Raw genomic sequence first — 20,347 nt, 5'->3', positions numbered from 1 at the left:
AAGTATCACTGAGTCTTCTGAATGGAGAGAAGAGGTATTTTCAGGAGGAATTTTATGTGCACAGATACAAACATCACAACCAAAACCAGGACACTTAAATTTGAGTGAATTCTCAGTGAAGATATATGCATTTGAGTATTTCTGCAACTGTGTGCAATCCAATACCTATCTAAWGCATCATCCTGTGCTGCTTCTTCCTTTCATTCTCAATATATTTTTTTCAGGTTTATAAAGTGAGCTAAAGCCAATAACAATTGACAGTTCATTTGGTAATAGAGTGAAAATATTGGTATTTTAAAATAGGAGAGAATGTACAGGAAACCATCTCACTCACCATATGTTTGTCAAGAAAAGAAAAACTCTGAAATTTCGACAGAGAATGATTATCCCTCAACAGAGAAGGAAAGAAAGAAAGAAAAAAAAAAAGGCAATCCATTACAGTGGAATTATTTTTCTCCATTAAAGTACACACTTGAGTTAAAACTGAGTTTCCTAACCTTCTGAATGCTACATTGAGCAAACTTACACCCTTCTCCCTTCCCACATTATCACCATGTACTGCTCTGTGCATTCTAGAAGGAGTCCAATACAAATACAAGTTGTAAGAACAAAGAGCTTCATCTCCTAATATACAGATAACAAAAGAACAGTTGCAAAAAAAAACAACTTTGGCAACTGAAGATCTGCGGGGGGAAGGAGAGGACTGGGAAAATAAACTTCAAATGAAATTTTTAAAACACCCTTTTTTGTGGAGTATAACGAGAGATACCAGATTATTAGGATACAAACCATGTAAGAACATGTGAAGTAGCATCTTGTACACATCTATATCTGAAAGGGAAGTTACTATATAATAAACGTAGTATATGATCTTGTAATTAAGACAACAGTATAATCTGGTCTGCACCAAACAATCACACTAAAATTATGTGTTGATAGGCTTTCCCTCCAATTGAAATAATGAAGTAACCCTAAAGAATACCACAAAGTTTTAATTCAGTAGAACTATGCATTCATATACTACTTTAGACCTACTGGATTTATGCCGTAAGACATATATGCTGTCTTGTGTAAATTGCTCAGGAGAACCATTTAATACCACGGCAATATTTCAGTTAAATTTCATTTTTCACACTGCTGGTATATTAAAAGACTCTGAGTAACAAAAGAGTCTATTAACAGTGATTCAGATACATTATGCAGCAATGAATTTTTGAAAAATATCTACGCATTTACAAAATAAATCAAACTAATGAATTAGTTACAGTTTGTTTTAACTTCTTAGAAATATATCTGGGTTAGCAGAAAGTAGTATTTCCATACTTCACTTCCATGTCTATCTTTAAGTTTATAGATACTGCCACTGTGTAGAGTTACTGTAGGCAATCCTAGTGTACACAGGCAAAATGATTTTGCTAAGTTCCACATTTTTGCCAAATGACCCAAAAAAAGGCAAGCTATAGTGGCAGATCAACCTTCTCTTCATTCCCAAAGTATATGATGAACTATCAACAGTTAAGTTGTTAGGCAGAGAGGTATGCCACACATAAGGCTAATCCAAAGCCTGTGGAAGTGGACCCCAATAATCCTTCATTAGGATCAGACCCATAGCCATCTAAAGAGGTATATTTCAATATTCTGAAATGGAGTTACGACACTTTTTATTTAGAAGCTACATTAATCTATAAGCAGAATCAATTTCTTCCATAAAGTACATTACAATGACAACTGTGAAAAAAGCACAGTAACAGATATTCAATTATGTATACATATGCATATTTATGTATATATATATTTCAGTTAATGAAATTGAAAAGATCTACATTTATCAGAAAACAAAGACTATTAGAGATATAAGAAAATATTAAGAAAAAAATATAGCCATTTTTATTTAAAACATTTTTTGTTTCCACTGAACAAGTTCATTATCGCCCTGTACTAAAGCAAGAGTTACAAAATTAATATAAATGCCCTACCCGTTTCTGCAGAGTTATTGGCGTAATTGTTGGTAATGTTACTCTTCTGGAACACAAACTCATGTTTGTTTTTCCACAGAACTCAACAACCTTCACCCAGGTGCTAACATGAAACAGAACAAAATAYTTGTCAGTATTCCTTGAAGCCCGACTTCTCAGCTCAAGTATCTGAAAGTCAGTGCAAAAAAAAAGGTAAGAATGCAGTAAGTTTCACTCTGTTTATGTAAATTCAGTCCTACTCAAAACCAGTTACAGAAGACATTGGGGTAGGACTAACTAGAAATCAACCAACCAAAGCACTTGAAAACTTGTCTTCTGTCCTTGGAAAGGCACATGCTGATATTTCTGTATGTAATAATAAGAAGCAGAACACCATGCATTTACATCACTCACTCAGAATCCTGTCTCCGCTATATAAATATTATATTCTATCCCTTTACTAGCTATAGCGTTTTTTAAAAATTTGTTTGCTCTTTGCAAAATTCTAGTCTTTTCAGCAAACAAAATATCCTTAAATATTCCTGATTTTAGGATTTCAGGAAGGTAATTGAGCATAAGGAGAGATGCATTGAATCTGTGGAGTCTATATAATTTTTAACTACTGCTATGAAAGCAGAGGCAAAGATCCCTTTCCTACTTAATGTGATCTCTACCTTTGGAATACATCAAATGCTGAAAAACAGGTATGTAGAATGCTATAGTCAAGTGAAACTTCAGAAAAATACTTCATTAACTACGGTTGTTGATGACTCCCACTCACATATTTACTTTACGCATCAAGTATTTGCATAAAAGGTCTGGTTTCATTAATGTGGGGCTATGAAAAATACACTTTTTTCTTCCTTTCTCCCTCAAAAAGGGCAACATTTTACAYATAAGCAAAGCTATCACCTTGCTGTATGTCTCCTAACAGGCTTAACAGCCAGCAAAACAGTTTTGTTTTTAAGCAGCATGAGTACCAAGAATCCTATTGTAAACCAGATTACTAATTAGAGGTTAGAACAGATATTTTTTAACTCTTGATAAAGCAGTTAGCATCAGAAATACTGCTCACCATAGAAGAAGATGGTGAATAGTCTGCAAAACTTACTTGTATCAAGTATTTGTATCTCAAACACTAATATATCAGAGATGTAAACTACCATAATCTCACAGATAGTTACTGTAAGTAAATTATTTAGCACATATCTCATGTATATGCTTTGAAATTATTCATAACTGACTTGGCAAATACTGCAATAATCCATGCCAAAATAGACCTTATCATATTATTGATAGTGTTTTTCCCTCCAGTGAGTAACTGGAAGATCAGTACACCCTTTAGTAATCCCTGAATGTCTAAAAAAAAAAATTCAGGCCACAAAAAATTATATACTGACAAGAAAAAAAGATAAACAATATGATTTAATGTAATTTGCTGTTTCAATAGTTTTTTTAAAGTGGCAAAACAAGTCACTGGCACCAATAAAATGTTTTAGACTCCATGGATTCAAAGCATCTATTCTTGTCCTAAATTACCTTCCTGAAATCCTAAAATCAGTAGGACTTAAATATATGGGACAGGTTTAGCTCAGTTGGTTAGAGTGTGGTGCTGCTAATGCCAAAGTTGTGGGTTCAGTCCCTGTATGGGGCCACTCATTTGAGGGCTGGATTAGATGATCTCCAGAGGTCCCTTCCAACTTCACCATGCTATGATTCTATGATATTTTGTTACTGAACAAGACAAACAAACAATATAAATGAAAAAAAAATACAACTCTGTAACAAACACTACAACCTGTAACATATTGGCATTTTACCTGCAGCTGTCAAACAGTAACAAAATACTTTCCAGGAATAGGAAGTAATGGCAAATATTCTCCTACAATTTCAAAACCTTTTGTCCTTGACCATGACATGTAGGATGAAAAAAACAGCTATGAGAAACTGATGCTAAGTCATAAAGGGAATTTGTTTGGCAACGGGAATTTGATTCTTCTTCAGATAGCTTTAAAAGAGAAGCTATTAATAAAGCCATAAGCCAGCTAAAATATGGCATATATAAACCATTTTCTTGGATCCATACAAACAAATGAGCAGGTTTAATCTTGGTGCACTTTACATTGAGCCCATAGCAGCAACAAATCCTTAACAAATATGTAATCTTCTAGACATTAGGTATTATACTTATTTACTTCATTTTCATCTCAAAGATCAAGTCCAAAATCCTTATGACTGTTTCAAGAAATCAGAAGAATAAAAAATTATTCTGGAGATAAAGTTTAAAGTGTTAATTCTGTAACACTAAGAGTGAACATCTTTTTCTACCACACATAGTTATGATAAATGTCAAGTGATTGCAATTAGGTTTTTACCTTCAGGCTAGGGGAACATGTTTTCAAAATTCTGCAATGTGACTTTAAAATTTTGCTGTAATATTCAGAAATCAACYTGTGGTACCACAGCCTGATTCTATAGGCATTTAGCATTTTACTCCCAGGAATAAAGTTATACAAACACATGTCTGCAGCACCAGAGCAAAAAGCTCTCTACAATCTTTTTTCCTTGGCTCTTAAAAAAAATATTTGGGGAACAGTTGTAAATCTTGGTTTATCAGTGACTATATTTGGATGGAAACAAAAATAAGCCAAGCCATTTTACCTTTCCCATGGGTATTGAAGGTCCTTGTTTCTTGCAGAACACATGCAACTTTTTGTTCTATAAATAATATTGACCTACTTGTCCTGCAAGGTGAAGCAGAGGATTATTTTCCAAAGTGAGACTATCTGTATTTTAGGGGCTCCAGGCAGATCTACAAGTCAGACCTATCTGGAAAGTAAGCAAACACCTAAGTACTATGTCTGATTCTGTAACAAAGAGCCATTATTCAGATTTAATTTGATTTTAAASAGAACACTACAATCATTTAATGTATACTAATGACAGTACCCATCAGCTGCACCAAGGAATACTAAAAATGGTATTGAGGAATACTTTAATATCTTAAATTTCACAAGTACTAATTAAAAAAAAAAAAGACATCTCTCAACTTCTAAGTGCAAACCCCAAAGTGTTGTCTCACCACCTGAAAGTCAACATGAGTTCTATTGATAAATGTGAGAAACAGAGTCTTTGAAAGCTTTTCTCTCTATACGTAAAAATTTGGTTCATCCACAGCAGGTTTGCAAACAGTTCTGTTGGTTGTGGACAGGAAGGAAATCAAATCCAGCCCACTTACTTGAGAACTCTGTAAAATAAGTATGTTCATGCAGCTTTTCACCAGCTACAGTTCTGGGAACACTGTGTAGATACTTTTTAATAYTTCAAAATATAAACCTTTCATACTTCATGCTACTAAAGAAAGTGTGACTAAATTATGTGGGCAAGAATTGAAAAGCTCCTACTAGGAGTTAGTAGCTCCAACTAAGGGTTTTATAACAACGTAGAAAATTGAAATATCCTGCTAGTAGAGGAAAGTCAGTGTTGTACTTAAGGCACTGGGTAAGGACTCACAACAGCTGATTTTATTCCTGGCTCTGCCAGATATAAGAGGAATGTTGGCATTATAGGCAACAAGGACAAATAAGATTCTGCTTTTGTCTCGGTAGATAGAAAGAAAAATTCTAGAGAAATTAAATTCATTAAGATTAATAAAGAACTTTCATGTTCTTGGCTGGAAAGTTCTGCTTTTTTGTTCTTGTACTTTTTCTTCCATTAAACTAGAGTAGAAGATTATTACACAAGAGCAATGTAAAGTCACGTAAGTTATCTGTTGTACTGTCTGCACTTTCTGTCAATCACATCTGTCTCTATTAGAAGAAGAATTAGTTTTATTATCAAGGTGATTACGGAAACATATACAGGGTATTTTTCACATAGGTGCAGTTGCACAGGTCTGTCAAATAACTATTTTCTTTATAACTGAAACAGGATCACCCCACATAAAAGGAAAAAAAAAGAATCAAAGTTGGTAGGTCACTTGTTTCTCTACTCCCACAACTYCTGATACAAAGAAATTCTGCAAGGTCTTATTCCTCCAAGTCTTATTCCTCCAACAGAACATACAGTACAACAACCTTTTAAAGAGTTGATAATAACTAACTGCTTTGCAGAAACGGTTGCATTAAAACAGAATACATTACCTGTAAAGCAACATATGTATCTAGTACTTCACAATGAAGTTTGAATGAAGATCATCTGTCTTATTCTGTCTGTCTATACAATTATCCACTTACTAAATTTTTCTATTATAAGAGGCTCATGTGGCACAAAAAGGAAACAGCGCATTTCATTGTTTCAGCTTTTCCATGTATAGCCTTTACATGTATGAGCTATGCATTACAAAGAATACATCATGTCAGAGCAGTTTAAGAGCAAACTAAGATAACCTTAGATTCCAAATCCTGCACTGAAAAAACATCTCCAAATTTGTCATTTCTTAGTTCTCAGTGGATTGTTATCCTTTTGCTGCCAAAGGAATATGTACCACATGAACTATGAACCCATTTTTTTAAATGCTATTCCTGAACAACTAAGCAAGTGTCAGCTTCCTTTTTCCCCTCATTTATAGCTATGATATGACTGGGTCAAACTGACCCTTATGCATACATAAAACAAGATTCTCAGATAGAAATTCTCAGATTCTGTACTTCATGACAGCAAGTTTACAAGCTGCTTGTACTAGAAGACAAATTTTTATTAAGTCTTAATTTACCAGAGGAAAATGTGTTCAGTAATACACATGGAGCCAAACCAAAGAGAAACAGTCTGCAGGAAGAAAGTGAGTGGACAAGGACAAACAAAGCAGTTTCTTGGTTCCATGGCTGAATCACTGGCTTAAATTTTTATGTCCTCATAGGTCACTCTTCTGAAGGAGCAAGTTTCATTTGAGAAACAGTGGGTCCTCTCATGCCACTAGTACACAGAAATCAACCAGTGATAGCAGAGTCAAGCAAGCAACAAAGCTTCATGAACAACTTATTTTCCTCACTGTTTGTTCAGTCAGGAAACATTTCTGCTTGGATTGAATTAGAAATGCATTTTCCCTTATCTCTGAGTCACAACAGTAAATATCCTCTTCAATATCATTCAAAGGAGTCTACACAAACAACTTTCCAAGCCAGGATTTGGGTACTTGGGTGAACACAATGCCTATTTTAAAGAGTTTTGGAAGTGGACAGTGGGGAGACAAACAAGCTGTGTAACAATACATAAGTCCCATATACAAGGGTTGTAAGTGTTTTTTCACTACTTTTCCACAATACCTCTCCAGAAGAAGCCTTGAGCTACTCATCTCCTCCCCACTAATAGTCTTATGTGTTGTTTCTTTGCAGTTAACCTACAAATTCTCCTCCTTTAGGCCTGAAAAGCTGAATAGTTTCTGTTTATAAACTCATTCAGGTATTCAGGACTTGGGGTATCTCCATCCCAGATTAGGAACACCCCAAGTAAGAGTTTATCATTCACTAGTCCCAATTCCTTTAGAAACTTATGCCTTCTATATGGCTTGAACTGACATAGCAACTGTATAATCAGTTTTTCTGTAAGGTTTATATTCCTTACATCAGTTTTTGCCATCTAGTGCCAAAGTATAACAGAAACATTACAGGATTTGTCATTATCTTTCATACCTATAAATCTGTTTGCTCTAAAAAAGGACAAAGTTACAARACTCCTACTAGGTACTTGACTTACTTGAAGAATGTATTAATATTTAAACATTATTTAATAAGGTCATTGTCTCAGAAGTACAAAGGACAAAGTATAAAACTTTCTAAGTAACTAAAAAGGAGCACTTTTCCAAAATCCTTCCAACTCGCTTGTGATCATGTTCTAAGTAGGAAAGAAAAGAAAAGGAGAAAAGGAGAAAAGGAGAAAAGGAGAAAAGGAGAAAAGGAGAAAAGGAGAAAAGGAGAAAAGGAGAAAAGGACATCCATTTCTTCATTGTCATTTCTATAAATGAGAAGAATATTATCCTAGGATCATGTAAATAAATAGTTTTGTAGATACTTGGGAGAAAATGTATCCTGTCATCCAGAGAAGGTAGCACACACAAACTTCCTTTGAAAGCTCCATGCTCTGAAGTTACATGAAAACAGTAAACTCAAAGTAATTTACCATTGAAAGTTGCTAATCCAGGACTACAGCTTATGGAATACTACGGATCCTTGTTTTCAGCTGTGAAATATCCCTTTTTCTTCCAGAATTGTTCGTTGCTGAAACACTAAAGAGAGCTAGCTCTGTTCAATTTAAAGCAAGGAGTTTCAATCCAGATCATTTCAAACTAAGGAAAGGATTTAATCCTCCATCTTCAATATCACAAATCAGGGCATTAATCTTCAACTCTGTAAAGCCTGTCGCTTTCCCTGTTTGAGAAGTCTAAAAGACTGTTCTCTCTCCCAGGTCTACCCTAACTGAGCAATTCAAGTTTTAGTAAGAAAATGAATATCTTATCACAATTCTGTTTTTACAAAGACAATCTAAAGCAGAAGTAAAAAGACTTTCCAAGACAATCTGAAATTGGATAGCTGCTACCTCCTGGACAAGTCACATACACATACAAAAAAACTCTGTTAAAAAATTTCAAATAAAAATTACTTCAAAAATATAGCTTAACGAGAACGGTCAGATGTATTATTAAGTGCTACCAGTCAAAATTACAGCTATGGGAACAAAATTAAAGTAAGAAAATTAGGATGTGGACACTTTCCCTTTAGCCTTAATGAGTAATTATTTAACTGCACAGACCTGGTGCCTAGTACACGCTGGGCGCTGGAGTGCGTCAGGATTACAGATCTTGTCTGCTTCCCAAAATGGGAGAGAATATTCCTGCCTCATAATACTACAGCTCACTAATCACAGAGGGTCTTGTTTATGTTAGAGAAAAGCCAAATAATAAAAATTACATCAGCGTGGCAAAAATATTCTCTTCTCCTCTTAACCAGATAATTCATCTTCCCTCAAATGATTATGGAAGTGTTAACACTGCAATGACATCTGAACACAGATAATAGAAAAAGCTAAATACTGTTCTTTAGTGTAACTCTAAATTTTACAACATCAGATAGATAGCCTATTTTATGGGCTTCTCCCTCACTACAGCAGTAAATACTAGTGATTATGAGAAATTCTTGCAAACTTCAAGCCTGTTTTCTCAACATTGAATACCATTCTGTGTCATTATCAAGTGCTTGCAGCTGTTCACAAACTCAAGGTCTTAATGCAATCAGTAATAAGAGTTACCATAACAGAACTAGCATTAAAGGGCTATATATAGCTTAAGAATGCACTTGCTGAAAAATCTGATTCTGATCGTAAGGCGATCTACTGTATCTTGTATTGCTGATGGATGTCACGTCAAGTTAAAAAGCAAAAAGATAGACCAATATGCAGCACATGCTTACATATCTCARATAGGCAGGAATAATCCATCCATATACTAATTAGAAGCACAGGCACACCTCTAAGATAACCAATATATATTTCTCTCTTCAGACTCAAGTATTAAATATCATGAACACTGTAGGGCCAAAATATTAGCTGATTAGTTGCAAATGAATGCCCTGTGACTGAAATGGGAGAAAAGAAAGTTCATGCTGTTACTAGAGCAGAGGTCTCCTTTCTCCTTCTTCCTTTTAATCCCTCCTCCCACAACTGTCYTTCTTGCAAGATTTTCTCTGGCCTGATTAGCGTTTTTTTTTAATCTACCTGTCTGAGCTGACTCCTATCAACACTCTAACATGAGAGGCATACTTAAATATAGTATCATAAAGATTTTGCTTTATCTTCAATCTCAGATTGAAGGCAGTTGGAGAAAAGTCCTTCAGAAGTAACAGCTTTAAACATGCCCAAGACAAACAAGAAGAATATGGCTAATGGTCAACTGCCATCTCACACTTCAGATTACAGATTTTTACCATTTACTAACATTATATCCTGYCTTCTTAATGGAAAAGTTCAGCTGCTAGAAAAATTTGAAATCTGTGAGCTCTGAACCCCCCAGTCAGAAATAGTATCAGTTCTTGCCTCTGCACACAAAAAAGTGCTCAAAATCATTAGTCAATCATACCATTCTGATGTCCTTCCATAAACTCGGCATCCTTGTTCCTGATACTGTAGGGAGTATGATGGGAAGGGTGAGAGGTCTCAGGTTTATTCATAGTTTCTACACATTTTCTTGCAGAATGGAAACTCCATCGTGAAAGCAATGGCAAGTAAAGCACAGAACAAATGGAAGGAGGCAACTTAAAAACAAAAGTGTCATTTTTTTTATGTAGGCGGGTAATTAGTCTCATATCCTATATCATTCTCATAGCCATCTTCCATTTTAATTCTGCCTACTTCTCTTAAGTACACTGGCACAGCTACAGCATAAAGATTACCAATGCAAACAGTAGATGCTGAAATAAAATCTAATACCACACACACACACACACACACACACACAAAAGTGTTAGTAGCTCTGGGATAACCCCATGATAGAACAAATTCTCAACTATATATTGTAAATAGCTGACAAGAAGATACACTTGTATAATGAATATAACATTGTGTTAATACTCACAAATATTTAAGACTAAGATCTTACATGCACTATCAAGTTAGTTCCCACCTGGTGAAACTAACCAGATTTAATGCCAATATTTATGTGAAAATATGTTTTGTTTGCTTAAAATATAAACTATGGTGGCAACATTTACATTCAGTGGTAGGATGGGGATACTCCTAGGCTTGTTTCATCATCCCACTAAGTTTCAGCAGTTGTCAAGGTCTTATTTGAACAGGAATAACAACTTTCAGGATATCAGAATGCAAGAATCCAACAATACATTAGGACTGATGCTAAAACTTTTAATAGAAATTGGCCGTTAACTGAAGAATAGAGCTGAAACTCAGATCAAACACTAGGATAACAATGTTTTATTATGTAAAATCCTAAGATTTCTGATCATCTTATGGAAGTTGGTATATCATAAAATTTACAGCAAAAATAAATAGATAGATAGATAAATCCAGCGCTTTCTCCATTCCTAGCACAGCTTTTAATTCAAATTAGGCAGAAGTTGTAATCCTTGACAATCATCATGTGATTAGTCAATACAAAACTTCTAAGCTGCCAGTTTTACCAAACTGGTCACATTTGAGGTAATTTAACTATTCATTCCCAACTACCTTCATCTCATTCAATATTAAGCAACTATTAAATTGTTTGTTATAAAATTAACAGAATATGAAATACAGCAGGTCTATGAGATGACAAAGCAGACTGTTTAAAAGAATAGAAACACAAGAATATTTTATAAAAACAAAAAAAAAACAAAAGAAATACAAACACTGAAAGCACAGCCTCATTTTTCTCTGACTGAAAATGAAAACTGCTCTTGCAACAAAAGAAAGATGTTGACAAATGTAATCATTTCTCACACACGCAAACACAAACATGCAAGTTTACAACTAAAGTTTAAAAACATTGYCATTTAAGTCTTTGAAGACTGTGAAAAATGATCTTTCTAAAGATAGACTCTCAATACTTTGGGACTAGTATTGCTTCAGAAAAGCACTGGAAGCAGGGTSTTCTATTTTAATAATGCCTTTAAACAACAAACCAGGTATTTTTTTTCAATATGCATAATAATGATAATCTACAGTAAACAAACTAAAATACAAAACTACCAATGTTACCAAACACTGCTTGTGACTAATCTAGATTTTGTGCCCCTCAAAATCAGATGGGAACGTTATCTGCTTTGATAGCGTTCAGACAGTGTTCCATACAGAGAAATGTCATTAGCATGCTGTTGTTACAGTACTATAGTCTCGCATCTCGTCCAACGGTATCATTTACTGACAGCACTACCAGAATACTATCAGAAGAAACCTGGAAAAGGATCTGTCAATAAGACATTTATCTAATCATGGATCTGTCTACAGTAGTCATGGAGGTGCTACAAAATTATCTAAACATCTCAGTTCTCCAATCTAATTCTACACAAAAGCACCCATTCTTGGGAACAATTATAAACAAGAACAACATTAGCATTCATCACATCTCCTTCCCTCCTGAAAATTATGAAGATTCAGGCTCCAGTGGTTAGAGGTTAATGCTTTTAAGCCAAAGTCAATAAAACCAAGATACTGGAAGTGTCTCGGCAACTTTACAGCAGAGTTTCCTGCACTTTCTGTTGGATTCAACTGTCAAGTCTCTTGCATATTCAAAGAAACTGAGTCTGTTTTTTATCACTGCTTTATTTATTTCCTAACTACATCATACCAAAGAGATACCTGGGGATGAAAAAAACAGTCAACTTAGAATTCGAGAGACCAATACTAAGGCACTGCTTTATAAGACAAACAGATTTCCAAATTTACAGAGGTGGCTTTCTACACAAAAACTTGATGTACTATAATGTACCAAAAGTTCCTTCTTTCAAATATTAAGTTCCCAAATGGGACAGAAAAGGCAGCTTCTAGTGCTAAAAAAACAGTCCCAATACAAACAATAAGACATTATAGTTCAGACCCTCAGGTTGATGAAGCCCAAAAGAATAATCAAAACCAAAAGAATGACCAAAACTATTCCTATTTGACAAACATGGGCAAATAGACTACCAGTTTTTGACACTATTGGTAATCTTTCAGTTTTATATAGCTACAAAGAGGAAAAAATTAAGTTTGATACTTGCCTGATATAAATGAATTGAAATAGAGTTTGTAGAGGCAACATCTCAGTAACCAGAAAAGTTAGAGTGACTTTGTTTGTTTCTCATTAGAGGGAAAAATAAAGACATGCTATTTTTGTAAAGTTAGAATGTTTGGATTGTTTACTTGGCTTGTTCTTGGACAGTAACAAAGTACAAGGTTAATTTGTAATAACTTTCAGGGCTGATGTGAAGTCTGACAGAAAGCAATTTGTCTTCTCTGTAAGAAGGACACTAATGAATGAACCAATGTAGAGAAGATAAAATAAAATACAATAACAACAGAAAAAAAGGACGCAAACAGGTGATTATTCAGAAGTTTCCCCAGTTCCTCAGGTTGATGTTTCAGACAGCTTCTGCTAGGCCCCATGATCAGGCAATTCTTTATTGCTAAAATCAGAAATTGTTGAACTCTGCCTTGTGATTTTCACCTATGTAAATCTGTGACTTTTTGTCCTAGTTTTATTGTGACTGGTCAATGCATATAGATACATGCAATAAAACAGCAAGCGTTAATAGGATTCTAACTAATTTTAATCTAATATAGTAGCAATAAATCTTTCCTTGGTAGAAGAGAAAAGCCACTTGAATGAAGAGCCCAGCATGGACAGTACTTGTAGAGCAAAAAACCCACTACTTGAGCCACAGCAAAAAGCAGTCTAACTGAACTCATATTAGAGTCTGCAAGTAAAAATCTTGTGCTCTTCCAGTTAGTTCTGTGCAGGATGTTTTTTCTGTTTATCTGTAAACTGGTTGGAAAAGCTGTTAGAAAAATTCTTCTTTCTCTCAAACTGAATCTTTTTTTTGTGCAATTTAAAGAGGAAAGACACGGTAGAAAGATATATGTGTAGGAGCTGGATTTAAAAAACTGAGAAAGGATAAAGGAGGAGGTGTGCAATCCTTTCAAGTCTGKAAAGAAATTTGGGAAGAAGTAGGCAAACTGGAATGATAAAGTAAATTTAACTAATGCATTTTTTTTGGTTGGGAAAGATACTTCATCCCTGGGGCAGTCAAAAACAGCACAGGTCCCAGAGTCACGCTATTTAAATAAGAGTTTCTAGATCTCAGTAGATCTGAGTAGAAAAAAATGAAACCAAAAATAAAAGTAACGATGGGTGCCTAAGGCATGACCTTCCAGAACTAATCAATTCAGGTGTTCAGATATAGTTTGTGCACAAGCAAGGTAGGTGGAATAGACTGAGGAAAGAGATGGAAAGGTCTTGCCACTTTGCCTCCCCTTACTATGAGGATGGATTTTTTCCCTCCATTGCCTAAAACAAATTAGAGGCTATGCCTTACTTTTTATTGTAAGAACAAATCTGTGTTCAATTATCGTTCACTTGACMGCTCCACTAAGGCTAGAGAAAAGGAACACGAGAAAGAGCTCATATCCTTCCAAAGTTGAAAATGGAAGTAAAATTGGCTATGTAGAGGATACACAGCCACAAATTAGGCCTTGTCCATATACCGTATGTATATACCAATTATGTTAGTAAACATTCATTTTTTTTGTCCATAATAAAGCTTAACTCAGCACAACAACAGAAAATAAAACTCCTAAATAAGTTCTAAAAGGATTAAATGATCAAGGCTATATTATAAATCACATACTCCAGAATAACATACCAGCAAGTACTTGTTTGGAAATTCAGGAAATCTTAGATTTAAATAAAAATCCTTTCAGTTTTGAGTTGTTTAAAAGTCAAGAGAAAACAGATATTTCAGTCAAAAATCTGTCATTTGTACCTGTCATAATTATCAGATACTTAGCAATCTATGCTTACTGATCAGATTATTTGTACTATTACRAAGAATGAGTTCAAGCTAGAAGACATTGAACTACAGCTGTAACAAACATAAATGGATCTCCAATTATAACAATCAATGCTTAGTATTAGTCATAAATTTTGAATGATAAACATTTTCAGAGATGTCTGCACTATGCCATAAAGCTCTTCTCAGTTCCTCTTTGCCATAGCTTTACATTAAAAGCTTTGTTAAGGCACGAAGAGAAGTTCCACTGCAATCAAACATGTATTTAAGGTTTCCTTATACAACTGATTTCCTGGAAAGAACATTGTGAGAGTATAATTAGATTTTAAATGATAAAAATATCTACTTGTTTAGAACATCATAAAAGACAAGAAAGCAAAGATAACATTTCGAAGAGTTGAATGTTGTTCACCTTGAGATTCACTTGAGATTTATTTTTGTACTTCTAATTGGATTTAAAGAAACAAGGTACTAATTACCTTGAACTACTTTTGCAATGAAACACTTTTTGGCTTATCCTTGAACACGGAAACAACTGTCACTCCACTGCAAATGATTTTTGCTTCATTATCATGAAAACTGTTAAAAACTAACTTTAAAAACTACAATAACCTACATGCAGTTCATTTGACTCAAGAAAATTGAAACTATACTAAAGAACATAAAATTAGAATCTGTTCATTAGTAACCAGAGACAAATTCTTTTTRTAAATTAAAACAATTAATTCACAAAGCATTTCATATATTCAGTCCCTTGTCAGTTTCTTTGAGAACACAAACTCCAATACATAGTATTTTCCACATATGAATTCACACACTCTATCTAATAACAGCAAGTGATTGATTCATCAGAGAAAGGCAACATTTCCTATCATGCAGCTGGTTGACTGMGCAATGTTGTACATGAGCAGAACTTTTTTTGGCCTTGTCAGATGCAAGTCTTTTGTCTTGGAGCATATAATCCAGTTTATCTGAATATCCRTAAGTCCATATTTATACCATAWCCATATTTATACCAAAATTACCCCCTACATTTCTTCAAAGAATATTGAACTTGATTGTTTCTTACAGGATGGATTATACAATCCACAAAGTGGAGAAAATGAAATACATAAACCCACTCCCCTTTGTGATACTTCTCCAGGCTCTACCTTCCCAAACACAGGTCTGACACTGTAACATCAGCTCCAGTGAATCACCTCCATGAAATGCTCCATTGAGAACAGGTCAGTTGAGCCACAAGTCTGCACATTCTCAATATGCTCAATGCTTACTTCTTCTTTCCCTTCTCCCAGCTCCCAGTCCTCCCTCTAGGAAAACAAAACTTGTCTTTATACTGACTCCATACTATTACTTCTCATTTTCATCCCCATAATTTCCCTCCACCTCCTTTTATTAAATTAAAAAAGAATAGTCAAGGCTGCCTCTTACACAAAAGTTTGTTCAAATCACTGGTTTCATGTCAGGATTATGAATCTGTGAGGATGTAACACAAAATTTTCTGAACYGCAGGAGGAAAAAGGAAAAAGGAAACTGACAGCTGTGTTGATGAGGCAGACAGAGCAATGTTCARATGCTAATGTTCTACTTCCCAAGCGCAGAAGCAACCAACTGTTCTGCTCCATGGACTACCAATTAATTTTTATAAGCTCATTTCCAGTAAGTTAGTCCCATAAACGGAGATCCTGTTCAAACAGCATGATCAGTGTTTCAAGAGGTTTATCATAAAGATCATCAGAAGACAGTACCAGCTTCAGCTTCAGCTTGGAAAACTAATAGTTCAAAATACTGTTAATAGTCTGCTCGGAAAAAAGAAACGTATTGAAGATCTTTCAGACATCACAAGTGCCATGAATATGAGCAGTAGTGTCACAGATAGAAGGTATGTATTTCTGACAATTTCTTTTCTTTTCTTTTTTTTTGAAAGCAGAAAAGTCTTCCGTAGATAAAAATAAAACACAAGACACAAAGTTTTTTTGTTTCTTTTAGGAACACCTATCTTGATAATAATTATCTATTGGGCACAAGTAGAAACAAGAAAAAAACAAGTGTGGTTTTTTTTTACTATGCTAGAAGTTAAAAGCACAACAGAAAAAGAAACTAAGTCAAAAAGAAACCACTCTACAAGAAGAGTCATTGAAAACATACGCAGATCATCAAAAAGGCAGCAGAAAAAAAATTCTGGCAGCTGTCAACACTATACCAAAAAATAAWAAATAAATAAATAAATAAAAAGCTTAAGTATAGCTTATTTCTCTTAAGAGTTAAGAATTATCAAACTGCAACAGTAATATTCATTACCTTGGGGGTATATTCAAAGAAGGGTCTGCATACAGATTAGGCATGTGGAGACAGACCTCATACAAAGTAGGCAAAACAAGAATATACAGTGCAAATACCTCATTTCCAAGCAGAGCCTTCACAGCCTAGTATGGGAAGTCATAGCCAGGTTCCTCCCTTTCTTTGCATACCTGCTTAACATTCCCTCATTCTCCTTTTTAAATCTAAGCAATTTTACAAAAATATTAGAGGACTTAAACCTGATATTAAAAGATACAAATTTGACTCAGACCATTAAGCCCATTTTGCATTAATCCTTAAAAAAATTAGATTAAGGACAAAAGAACAGCCATACAGAGTCTGACAAAAAGCCTGCCTAGCCCAGTACCATGTCTCCAGCAGTGGCCATAAACAGTTAGCTAGAAAAAAGACTTCTGGACAAAAACCATCGTCTTGTTAAAATGCCTTCTGAAAATAACAGAAAGACCCCTCACACTATTTCCGGTCTCTGGAAACTGGATCAGGTCCTCCATTATACTATTACTACTTTAGTTCACTTCAGTAGGTAAAACAGTTTTTCCTAAGCAACTGATCCTGCTTTTACTGAAGAGCGCTACATTCTTTAACAGAAGACCAGAAGAAATGGAAAGATTGGGAGCAGAAATTGTCACAGAAGGTAGAACAAGAGCCTTTATAAAGAAACAAATTACATGAGTGAAGCTATGAATTTCAGCTTCTTTGGAGAGACTGAAGCTTACATTTAGCTGACTTAAGTGATTAAGTCAGTAATTTTAAACACAATGGACCATAAAAGCAAAGAGTTGACCTTTGTGTGTTAAATCATGTTTGGAAAATCTGTTCCCCAGTTGCAAGCATGAAGATTAAAACAGTAAGTGCAATTCAAACAAGCAAAATAAGTAATTTAAACTAATTTTTAAAATGTGACTTCTAGCCCCTATGTTTGCAAAGATAGTATTACCAATTCAGTGTTTTTTCTGCTGCTGAAGCTAATAGATAATCAATGCTTCTATCTTCCCTGAGCATGAAATCAGCATGACTGCACTGCATTAGTGGTACAGACTGACCAGAATTACTTCAAAGTAGTTTTGYTGTTGCAGGAAAGAACTTTAGTAGCAAAAGCAGTAATAGTCCAGAAAGACACCGTAGCTATTTTTAGAGAGTATACAAAATATAGCAAAGTAGAAGGCTTAAACTAGTGGAGTTTTCCAAACAGGTACCTGTTTTTCCACAGGAGGGAAAATAAATTCCTCACTAATGTGCCAACTCAGAAATATGCTAATAAAGCCTCTAGCATCTATTCATTATAGCAGGTGCACAAGAACAGCCATAGCTCATCAGCTTCAGAAAATTTAATACAACTGCAAGAAACTTCAGCTTCCACACAATTTCTTGATGCAAATCTAAACATTAATAAACAGCAGCATTCTTAAGTTCTTACACCTCCAATATCACTGTTCAAACAGATCTCGCAGACCACCAGAAAAGAGAATGTGAAGGAGGCAGTACCCTTAATCCCGTGTGTTCCTTGTCAAAATTCTTTACAGTCTTAAAATAGAAGAGAGAAATGAGACAGTCAGCTTTTAAGGAGTGAAACATATTTAAGAACAGTGATTTCCATTAATTGGAAACTCATCCTTTTTAACCTCTACCCCTGCTCAGGACAACAAACATACTGCATGTGAACAAAACTAAAAAGAATGCTGCTAAGTCTGGCTTTCCATTCAGAATTTCCCTTGGCTTACAGTTGAATGTATTCTTTATTATTTATATTCTATATAGACACAGTAGGATCAGCTACAGATCTATATACACACATGCATACAAAATACCTGTATTTTGTATTTTGAGCCATGTGCATCTGCTCCTTATCCATTTCTTCAATTGTACTAGCAAAATTAGATCTTCACATAAAAGCAGCTGCTCGCTAACCATTAAAATCTTCCTTACAATAAATTAATTTTTCATCTAAGGATGCAACGTACTGCCTGCCTGTGGTTCCACTTCATCAGAACAAGTTATACAGTCACATGTAGACTCTCTGAAAGAACAGTCATATCTTCAGTCACAGATTCCAAACCTCATTTTTCATCATCACTGATACCTACAGAGAAAATTTTACACCCAATAGTGGATATAAGGTATATCGTCATTAAAAAAATATTTTAATAGGTAACTGAGGCTTTCTTCAAGCCTTTGTAAAACCAATTTAGTATTTTTCAGATATCAATTTATAAATCTTACCTGTTTTTTTCTTGAAGTTGCCTTGGGCAACAGGCTGGCTGACAAAACTGATGCAAATGGAGAGCAACACAGTTCAGGAAAAGGATTTGGAATTGATGGGATCTCCAAAATATCTTTCTTTTTTCTCCTATTTCAACACGATACATAAAATATCAAGTGATTTAAAATTACAATAAAACAACTATAATGCACTAATAGCACAATACCTRAGGATGCAGTAATTAGGTTTTTTGTGCAGTTATTTTTTTTAATCATAGCCTGAGTCTRTTAACACACAGTGCTTAATACTACTTGAAACCAATCCAAATATTCAGCTCTGGATTTAAAGTTGTTTGAATAATGGCAAGTCTTTGCAGAGTAAGAGCATGGATATATTTATATTGGTTCCTAAAGACATTAGTAAATATTTTGTTGCCCCTCTGTTCAAACCAGTTCCTATGTATACATCCAACAGTGGATGCATATAATTTCTCAGGAATACTTCCCAGATCATAGAATCATAGATACATCACAGCTGTATGTTAAACAAATGTACACTCTCCCCTCCCCTTGAATCAGGGGTCAAAATGATCGACAAGCCAAAATAACGCAAAGCGATTTGAGTTGGCCAAAATACTTCTAGTTTTTTTCTATATGTGTGAGCTGATGGCTCCAAGGTTAATCCTTATTACCTTCACAATTATCATTCTAGGTTTCACATGCTAATCAGTATGACAAAAGGGTTGAAAACCTCAAAATAAARTACTGATGCAGAAGGAAGCTACTTTTCTTCCTGGAAATCCTCACAGAACATCCATTTGAGGAGAAATTTAGTGTTAAGGAGGGGTGAAAAACACTGTGTGCAGCATCTTTAAGATTTCCTAAACTTCAGTCTACCAAAACTGATCAGACACTTCATAAAACGCCTAGCTCACAGCTCCCGCTACTAAAAAGCCAATCAACACCTTTAAGAACAGCCTAGCAGGTAAAGACAGCTGCTGCACAGCAGTCACGGCGGCAGCGCTCGCTGTGCAGCAGCTTAGCTGACAAGCGCTGCAAGCAAGCGCCTGTACTAAGGGGGTAGTGGCGCGGCGCGGTGTGACAAGGCAGGACAGGCAACGTCGTCTCTTTTCGCCTCAAACTGGGAAACCACTAAAAAAAAGAAGAGGTGAAAGAAAAGGGGGGGGGGCACACCCGCAGCMGCGGATGTTCCACAAAAAAACCTTCTCTGGCACCGCTCCACGGAACAACTTTTTACCGCGTTATTTCGGGGCTCTAAGCCTGGACTGAGCGCACCCCCGGCCTCCCGGCTGCAAGCGCTGCACTTTCCTCCCCGCGCCATGTGTTTCACCGCGAAGTTCACCACCCGCCGCGCCGCCAGGCAACTTCCCAGCTGCGGGC

General features: G+C 35.3%; 1 protein-coding gene across 1 annotated transcript in view; it reads right to left on the bottom strand.

Moving 5' to 3' along the window:
* Positions 1 to 20,288, bottom strand: part of GRB14 (growth factor receptor bound protein 14) — a 67,771-nt gene extending 47,483 nt beyond the window's left edge. The window contains exons 1-2 of the mRNA XM_085325900.1: positions 20,170 to 20,288; positions 18,968 to 19,094 (exon numbers count right to left, since the gene is read on the bottom strand). Of these exons, the coding sequence (XP_085182026.1) occupies positions 18,968 to 19,094; positions 20,170 to 20,288 (246 nt within the window). The remainder of the gene's footprint in view (positions 1 to 18,967; positions 19,095 to 20,169) is intronic.
* Positions 20,289 to 20,347: the final 59 nt, after the last annotated feature.

This window comes from Rhea americana, unplaced genomic scaffold, assembly GCF_003343005.1.
Source record: "Rhea americana isolate MKP2758 unplaced genomic scaffold, rheAme1 scaffold_124, whole genome shotgun sequence".
NCBI classification, from domain to species: domain Eukaryota; kingdom Metazoa; phylum Chordata; class Aves; order Rheiformes; family Rheidae; genus Rhea; species Rhea americana.
The sequence above is the reverse complement of the archived record's forward strand: the minus strand, read 5'-3'. Positions and strand labels throughout refer to the sequence as shown.